Source organism: Vicia villosa, linkage group LG3, assembly GCF_029867415.1.
Source record: "Vicia villosa cultivar HV-30 ecotype Madison, WI linkage group LG3, Vvil1.0, whole genome shotgun sequence".
In the NCBI taxonomy this organism is placed as follows: Eukaryota; Viridiplantae; Streptophyta; class Magnoliopsida; order Fabales; family Fabaceae; genus Vicia; species Vicia villosa.
In genome coordinates, this window is record NC_081182.1 from 77,516,501 (window position 1) to 77,525,884 (window position 9,384).

General features: G+C 36.4%; 1 protein-coding gene across 1 annotated transcript; it reads right to left on the reverse strand.

The window, feature by feature from the left end:
- Window positions 1-767: 767 nt before the first annotated feature.
- Window positions 768-2,424, reverse strand: LOC131661957 (zinc finger CCCH domain-containing protein 29-like). The gene has a single exon (XM_058931621.1). It carries the CDS (start codon window positions 2,357-2,359, stop codon window positions 833-835), a length of 1,527 nt encoding a protein of 508 aa, XP_058787604.1. The 5' UTR covers window positions 2,360-2,424; the 3' UTR covers window positions 768-832.
- Window positions 2,425-9,384: the final 6,960 nt, after the last annotated feature.

The following is a 9,384-nucleotide window of genomic DNA, read 5'->3' on the forward strand; positions in this document are numbered from 1 at the left end:
CACTGCCTAATTTTCCTCATCTTTTGACATTATTGTTCTCCCTAACCTCTCCAAACCTTTTATGTTTGCTATAGCAACAACACCGGCCTATTGTTTTCTTTCCAGTGCCTATTGCCCTTGCAGAAGCATGGCACGCGTGAGCTGAATCGATATTGAATATGGTTCCACAACTTATCATTTCTTCTCTTTCAAATACACCATAAAGTCATAGCAAACATGTGAAAATTATGTTGTGACAAAAGATTCAACATTTGAAAAATAACAGAAACAAAACTGTCAGCGACTTCCAATTTATCTCGAATAAAACTCCATAGCCTAGTTGCAATCCATACCTCCTCCACCTTGTTACACTAAAAAAATGTCTTTCGTTCTCAAAAGATCCATTGCAGAAAACACAACAGTATGAGCAATGGGTCAAAATGCGATCACCCATGATATGGACAAACTAGCCAATATGATTTCTAGATACTACCTGCTCAGTACTACATAATAAATTAATAATGGATGACCATTGGAAGGAATTATCAAGACAAATTTATCCATACATATGATATGTATATTATGCCCTTAGGAAAGGGGAAATAAATAAAAATGGAAAAATTCAGAATGTCGTTTCACCAAGTTTACTCAACTCTTTTATTGAATAAGAAGAAAATCTCCATGCTGTACAATTCTATAGAATAACCTGGTTTTTTTCTTAACACCTCTCTTTCTATATCTAACTATACTCTACGTAATTTGAATGCCAACAATATTTCAATTCATAATTAAATAAAGAGATAATAATAATAATAATAATGATACTTGGGAGTAAGAATAAAGAAAAGACATTTTATGCTACAATCTGCTCTGCCCATGGTGATGACATAAGTTTATAGAGATTATAATGCTGCTTCTCAGCACCAAATATCTCAGAACTCTCAGAAGAAACCAAAGAATGAACCCAAGAGACATCCGGTTCAACACATTCTGGCTGTGACAAACATGCCATAGTATTTCTAACCCCAAAAGTAGCAGATTTTTTTAACTTGTTCAGATCATCCCTATCTTGAGAAATCCAGTCAGAAAATCCATTGTTCATCCTTCTGTAGGATTCAGAAGCACTGATATGGTGTCTTGCCACACCGCGGTCCATAAAACTTTGGCTTCGCGTTGCAAAAGCTGAAGATCTTGAATTCATCACTGCGGCAGCCATAGCAGCAGATGAATCAAATCCTAAAGCTGATGATTTTCTTACAGGAGAGGAAACAAAGTTGTTGATAGGATAACTTGCTTGAACATGGTTCCTGTTTTGATTCAACTGAAGCCTACTCATAGATTGTAATTGAGAAGGAGTTAATGGTTGCATAGAAGCGCTATGTAACCGGTCCATTTCTTGATACAAATCTCTTGCACTCAAAGCACTTTTCAGCTGCCTATTAGGAGTAAGGTTGATTTCATTCTGCCACAAGTTTCCACTGTTAGGAGATGAAGCTGCTACCAATGGAGACATATGCGGTGTTGAAACATTTGAAATTGGTAAAGACTCTTGTGAAGGCATAGCAGAACCAGTAGAAGCATACAAAGGCCTCAACTCTTCATGTTTGTGTGCAAAGAAACACACTTTTCTTGAACATCTTACCTCGTCTTTGCAAAGTCTCGTTCTGTATTGTAAAGGATGGAGCAAGGACTCAAAAACACCATGTGAATACTCGCAGGCATCTTTGTTTTGGCATGTCCCTTTGCGAAACTCTGGGCAGGGAACACAGCTATAAAGATACTTTTTTGGATCCCTCCTTCTAGCATTCTCACCTGGATGAACAAATGGACACTGAGTCCAATCATGAGAGTAACTCCTTGAGCAAGTCTTCACCTTGAAACTATACATTCTAAACTCATCCGTTCCAAAAACACCATTGTTTATATCAGGCAATGTTATATCAATTGGATACTCTTTCTTCTCACTGCCTACTAATTCTTTTGAATTAGCCACTGAAAGTTTCTGCTTAATTGATTCGTCAAGACAATCAACATCAGCTCCAGCATCAACCAAAAGCTTAACAATTTCAAGGGTTGATTCAGAGCCACCAGCAAGAGCACAATGTAAAGCAGTGACATTTTCAGAACCGGTTTGCTTGTTGACATCAACCATGTTAGTTTGAATGATATATTTGACAACCCTAGTGCTTCCAAACAAAGAAGCAACCATAAGGGGTGTTCTCTTTTCATAACACATGTTCTTTGATCCAATTTGTCTACAATACCAAAACCCAGCCTCGTTTACATCACAACCCTTTTGTTCTACTTCAATTTTGAAAGCTTCAATATCATCTGTTGCTGATAATTCAAGTAAAACTGAAATTTGGAACTTGCTTTCCATGATTGAATCTTTGTGTGTGATTTGTTTAGAGGTTTTGATTGTGAAGGTGAGTGAGAATGAAAGGAAGTGTTGACCTTTTATAGTGTTAGGTTTTGCAGTGGATGAGAGAAAAAGAAGTAGAGAGGAAAGTGTGACTTCTCTTCGTTGCTCTTTCTGAAATCCTACTCAATCTTTGTTGACCCGTGTGCTCAGTCAAATTCAATAATTCCAAGCTAAAGTGGGACCTACCAAACCAAGTGTTTCTTCAAATAATTGTTCGTTGATGTTCGTACGTTGGTGTCTTCCGATTTCCATTCATTCAATATGTTTTTAATGTTCGAACGCGTACGGACCTCTTCCTTGTACGACGATACAATAGTAGTAATAGTGTGGTACTGTAGTATGCAGTCTCTAGCTTTCGGCAATGAATTTTTTTTTCTGTTTTGTTTTGATATATTTAAATGATCCATTAATTTTATGAAATGAAATGAAATAAATTTGTCTTTGAACAAACCCTCCTTGTGTGTGATCACAAGAGGATTCTTATGTTTTGATTATGTCTCATTAATGAATGACTCTCCAATCTTTAGAATTGGGACCGGTAATAGGGAGGAAATTGTTTTCTCCTACGTTTCCAAGAGTAAATGCGAGCACAGGAGAACTGAATCTTCCTCCTAAATTGAAGGGACGATTTCTTTCCTTTTTGACATGGGCAAGGTAACTTTTTCCTAAGCCTCACGCCTGTTACGTGTGAATGAGATAAATCAGGTGGTAATTACGGGTCTGGATCGGGCAATCCAAACGTGAAGTCTAAGAAGGGTGAAGTGATTAATTTAGATGCGCAATGGTCTCAGTGAAGCCTATAGTGACGAGTCTCTCAAGCATTGCTTGGGACGGTCCCTCAAACATTTCTTGGGGGCGAGTCCCTTAAGCATTAATTGGGGTGAGGCCCTCAAACATTGCTTGGGGCAAGTCCCTCAAGTGTTGCTTGGTGTTGGTTGAATTTTAGAACTATATAATGCACAAGTATACACAGTCCATAACAACAAATGATAAAAAATTTAGAGTATCGTTCCCATAAAGAGTCCAATAACTTAGATTGATTTGCAATAGTAAATCTTGTGAATGAACATGAGCAAAAATTAACAATAATGGAAGTTTGTCACATGTTCAATTTTAAATAGAATTTAAGAGAATGCGTTACTTGGAAAAGGTTTTAAGTCATAATGAGAAACATTTAGGCAATGATCAATTTATTAGATCTTATCTAACGCGAGTATATGATGTGATTTGTCGTGAAAGATGAGGTCATAAATTGATCTAAAGACGTATTCCTACAACATCAGCATATATGCAAGGAAAGTAGGAGACAAATTTCTAAGCCCTACATGAACTTTAATGTATGTCATAGTTTAATTTGAGTTCTCCTGTGATTATAGCTCTTTATATATAGTAGTTATTCTAGTGAATATATCTATCCTACTATTTTCAAACATGCATCAAGCCTTGTTGTTTGTCCCTCATAAATCCTTTCTAGGACAGCCTGAGCAAAACCCAAAGGGACAAATGAATGTAATAGTGACTAGAAGTGGTAAGTTAATGCATAGGTCTGATGAGGAGGATAAGCTAGGGGAAAGTACAATTGAGAAGAGATTATAAGTGAAGGAAGCTGACCAACACAACCTGAAAAGGAGGCACCATAATTTGTTCCTCGTCCATACAAACCTAAAATCCTGTGTTCAGAAAGACTTGCTAAAACAAAGGTAGAGGCACAATTTCAGAAGTTTGTAAAGTTTTTAAAAAAGGCTTTACATTGACATCCCTTTTTTGAGGTGTTATCCCAGATGCCCACCCATGTGAAATTTTTTTAAAGAAATTCTTTCAAAGAAACATATAGAATACAATGAGACTGTATCGCTCACTACTAACTGTGATGCATTAATCCAAAACAAACTACCACCTAAGTTAAAAGATCCAGAGAGTTTTGCAATTCTCTGTGAAATAGGTGCATGTAGCTTTGATAGGGCCTTATGTGATCTTGGGGCTATAGTCAGCTTAACTCCCCTTACTATGTGCAAAAACTTTGACTCAGGTGACGTGAAGCCTACCAATATTTGTGAGGACAATGTGTATTTTTATGATGTCAAAACAATGAGACTTTGACCAAATCAATGTGAAAACAAAGGAAACGAGTGGATGCATTAAGGAAAGATTTTTTTGGCAAAAATCAGTCAACAGGTCGACTCATTGATGCTACAGGTCGACCTATTGGTAGACTTAAGAAAAATTCTATGTTGGGGCAGAATGCGTCGACGCATAACCTGTTTAGGTCGACGCATGGAACATTGAGGAAATCTTGGGAATGCGCACACCGACCCTACAGGTCGACGCATAGACAATTGAGGAAATATCGGGAATGCGCACGCCGACCTCATAGGTCGACGCATGTATCACGTTTGCTTCCAAAATAAGTGCAGAATTGTAATAGGTCGACCTACGCAGATGGACAGGTCGACCTATCGCTAAAATTACTGGTTTTTCTGCTCATTCTAAGTGGCTAATGAAAAGGTTGTGGTATATATTGTCTTTGATCATTCTCAAGCAAAACAACAAGAAACGTGAAAGATATACTCAAGCTTCTTCTCATCTTCAACCTTTCGCTTATTGATCGAAAACCACACATAATAATCTTTTTTGATCGTAGTAAGGAACGTGTGTTGATAAGGTTCGATGGTGGACTATTGTCTTGTTCGAGTGAAGATTGTTGAGGGTGTTTCTTCTATAAAATCTTAGGGTTTTTCCTTCTACATCAAGGTTTTGATTTGAAGGTTTTTGACGATCGCTTCGCTTTGGATTCAATTCAGCCGAGCATAAGGAATTGAGGGATTGTAGATTCGCTCATCAAATTTGCTACAACCGGAGGATTGAAAAGGAAGGATCGGGGTCGTGATCGGTAGAGATCATTGACATTGACTTGGTTCTACTTGAATCAAGGGGAGGAAAGATTTGTATTCAATTTTACTGCATGTGTGTAGTTGGTGATTGGTAAACTCTTTCCTTGTTAAACATTTTGCAATCAAATAAAACTTTCCTAATTTCATTTGAAATTAGGGGCAGACGTACTCCTGCGAGGACGATAGAGGAACTGCCTAAACAAATATCGTGTTCTTTATCGTCTTTAATTTTATCTTTTCAATATTTGTTTTCGGTAAAAATTCATAGTTGAGCAAAAATTGAAGCTTGGTGAAAATCGCTCACCAAGTGTTTGATAAAATTCCATATTCAATTTTTGGTTAATTTTTGTGTGAAACAGTTTATTGTGAGTAAGTTTTGTATAGTGTGTATATTAACTAATTGATAACTCCGTTGAAACAAGTAATTCCAATTCACCATTTTCATCCGGTTGTTAATTGCACATATCCGGTCCCCGATAACTTGATCGTTCAAGACGATAACTTTGATTATGGGGAATCACGTTTTCAAACGCTAAAATTTTCTTAAGTTGAAAAAGGTGGTCTATTCACCCCCCTCTTGACCATCCCTATCGTCTAACAATATTACCCTACAACTTGTTGATAGGACGGTTAAACATGCCTTAGAGATTTTAGAGGATGTTCACATTAGGGTCGGGCGCTTCTTCATATACATAGAGTTTTTGATAATGGATATAGAGGAAGATGTGCATGTCCCTGTCATCCTAAGAAGACCTTTCTTGGTCGTGGCTGGGACATTCATCTATCTTAAGCAAGGAAGACTAATGACTAAAGTGGGAGAAAATAGGATTGAGATTGTGTTTCCTCATTTGTGGGATATTATTAATGTCCTAAACTCTTGTTGTAGTCTTGACATGACTTGTCGAGACGTTAAAAGAGATGAACCTAAGAAGAAGGAAGAAGAGAAAGACAAGGTCCATGAAAAGCCGAACCCAAAATATGAGTCTTCACACAGAAGGAGGAAGAAAAAATAAAAAGGATGTATGGTAAGGATGGAGAGACCTAATTGGGCCCCAAGTTGGATACGGGGAATTTTAGGGACTCAAGCTTGAAGGAAGCACCCTCTTGATCATGAGGCTCAAAAAGGTCAAGCTAATGACCTTAAAGAAGCACTGTGTGGGAGGCAACCCACAAAATTTTGTATTTTAATTACTTCGCTTGTTTGTTTACATTTGCAGGAATAAAAAGAATGTTTCACAAAGTGCACGCTCATTTCCTACCAGACGATATGCGTTAATCAGGAATGGGGACAATGTGAGCTTTCTCTCTCCCGTTTCTTCTACTAAGATATTGCGGACAATGTTTGCGGGAATTTCTTTACTTTTCTTTCTTGTTATTTTCTTATATGTGTGTTTGTTTGTTTTTGTTCTTCTGTTTACATGTGCTAGTTTACTTTTAAAAGACCGGTATTTCAATTTTTCACAAATGAAGACTGTTCAAATTTTTTTCTGAAAAAGTTGTGATTGCGAGGAAACTGAGAAAGTTTATAGAGTTAGAGGAATGAGAGGTTGAGTTTATGGACCCCATTATAACTTGATAAAATGGGTATTGCTTGAACACCCTAAGTCTCCCAAAGTAGGATACAGGTTTAACGTGTATTTTGTACCATAGCCTTTGATTTTGAGAAAGTACTTCCTTAAAGTTTATTCTTGACAGTCTGGCATACATTTGATTCATACATCACGCTTGTTCGATTAAGAAAAATGGTGGTAAAAGGCAACTACATCTACTAAGTTGGGTAACTCTCACCCGGTTATTCAACCTAACGGTGGTTGAAACCCAACGTCAACCAAAAAGGGCAATTAAATAAACACATAATTGTGTGTACTTTCATTTGCAAAAGTAAAAGCAACAAGTTTGATTGGTTTTTATAGATACTTAAATAAAAATCTCTACCGATCTTGTGTGTGTTTGATAATTACTATCATTTTAATTGGCCTTAATTTGATTGTCCCGAGCAAAAAGGAAGGAAAAGTTGAAAAATGAGACTTACGTCCAAAGCATAGTTATAGCAGTATCTGAAAAAAGAGACTTTGGTCTGTAATTTTGTTACAGTTTGTGTCCCTGTAATACCTCTGCTGTCAAGCAAATACCAAAAGAACTAAGTCTTAGCCAATTTGAACGAAAACTCGCATATGAGTACTATTAGTTTCATTTTCGTAAGCTTTTTCATTATTGACCCGCTTGACAAAAAATTGTATATGCAAGCTTTGTTGCTTGAGGACAAACAACATTCTAAGTTTGGGAGAGTTTGATAAGTGGTATTTGTATCATTTATTTAAGTGATTTTCCTTCGTCATTTTACCATTTTGTGTGCTTTATCTCCATTTTATCATGTTGTAGGCTTAGTAGTGTGTTTTTGGTCTTTTCAGGCTTTAATAAGTATATCGGGCAAAAGAGGAACCGAAAGGAGAAAAATGTGAGAAAAAGAAAAACATCGGAAATTTCCCATAAATTTTCCAAAGGGCTGCCTTGGGCGATCGTAATAGTTGTTACATGTCGTAGCAGGTGCTACAAGATGTAGTAGGCAGGCAAAACATCCCGAATTTTCTTTCCTTTTTTGGCTCTCATATTGCTGTTTCGGGATACAAGTTATTTCTGATCTCTAATATTTTCTTTTTGAAGGGCATTTAAGGGGATTGATTTAGGACACATTTGGAATTCTCCTATAAAATCTCATGGCTTGTAATAGTTTGGATATCTCTTGTTGTTTTTAGTTTTAACATTCATTTCCGCGTATTCTAAAAAGTTGTTGTACTCAAGCCTCCATTGGAGCATCTGAATCTTTGTGAATTCAAATTATTTTGTTGTCATTCGGGTTCTATTTATCCCTCTTCTTACAATTATCGTATTGTCTCTAATGTTTATCATGATTTCCAATTCGATTATGCTCTGTTTGTGTTATTTCTCACCATGAGTGAGTAGTCTTCTAGGGACTAAGGGTTGTGAGACTTATCTCATGACTATTCATATGAATTTTCACAAATCGATTACGAGAGTTTCATTCACATGTTATTTTAAAACCTGAATTTTTAAAGTCAACCCTTGTATGAAAGTAAAGAGTTTTTAGGTAGTGATCATACACTTAAAAGATATGTCTTAGTAGCCGAAAGCAGGTTTTTAAACAACTGAATACAAATCACAAAAGTGCCCGAATTCGGTTGATAAAAGTTCCATCTTTATATTTAAGCAAAGAAACAAATATTTGATGAATAATTCGGATTAGCGAGAACAGATGAATTATTCATCCTAGATAAGACAACACGCTGACGAAAATAGGTGTTGTCCAAATTTATCTATCTTCTATAATAGTGTTGGATTTCTCGTAATTGAAGGGAAAGATTCTATGAAAATGTCGGAGTAAGAATCATAAACCCTAAGTCATGTTTGTCTCATAATATTTAAGTGATTTTCATTTAATTTGTTTCCAATTAAGTTCTTTTTATTTATTATGTTTTCATTCAAGTGCTTTTTATTTAAGCTGCTTCCTAAAATATCAACTTCCGGTCGCTCTAGATTTACACCGATAAAATAGAATTCGGTAATCAATATTCGGTCTCTGTGGTTCGATAATTTTTTATACTACTTTGCATTGTCATACACTTGCGGAGTGTCATTTACCCCATTTATGTCTAGCTCTGGTGCAGCGACAACTGCCATAGTCTCCCTTCTGACACTCAAACTATCTTGATAACATTTTGGGCAGTTTCTAAAACACCTTAGATCACACTAATAACGTCCAGTGAATAGTGGGTACTTCATGCTCAAAAAGAATGTTGATAGGGAGGATCCTAGGAGGTTAAAAGTAGTTCGTCTAATTATTATGTTGTATAATGATGAGGCATCTACCATTAGATACCTGACCTTTGTCATTTTAGCATTCTCCTTTAGTGTGAACATCATCTCGAGAGTGATGTAGGCTTTCACCTCTACCTGCTCGCAAGAGAAACCAACCCAAGTAACTCTAAAAGGTTATAACTTGTTAGAATATAGCCTTATTCTATCAAAGACGTCTTAATATAGGACGTCAATTGAACTCCATGAATTTATCAA

What these genes read in the sequence shown, in the direction of transcription:
- LOC131661957 (XM_058931621.1), bottom strand. Translation starts at nt 2,359, where the DNA reads ATGGAAAGCAAGTTCCAAATTTCAGTTTTACTTGAATTATCAGCAACA.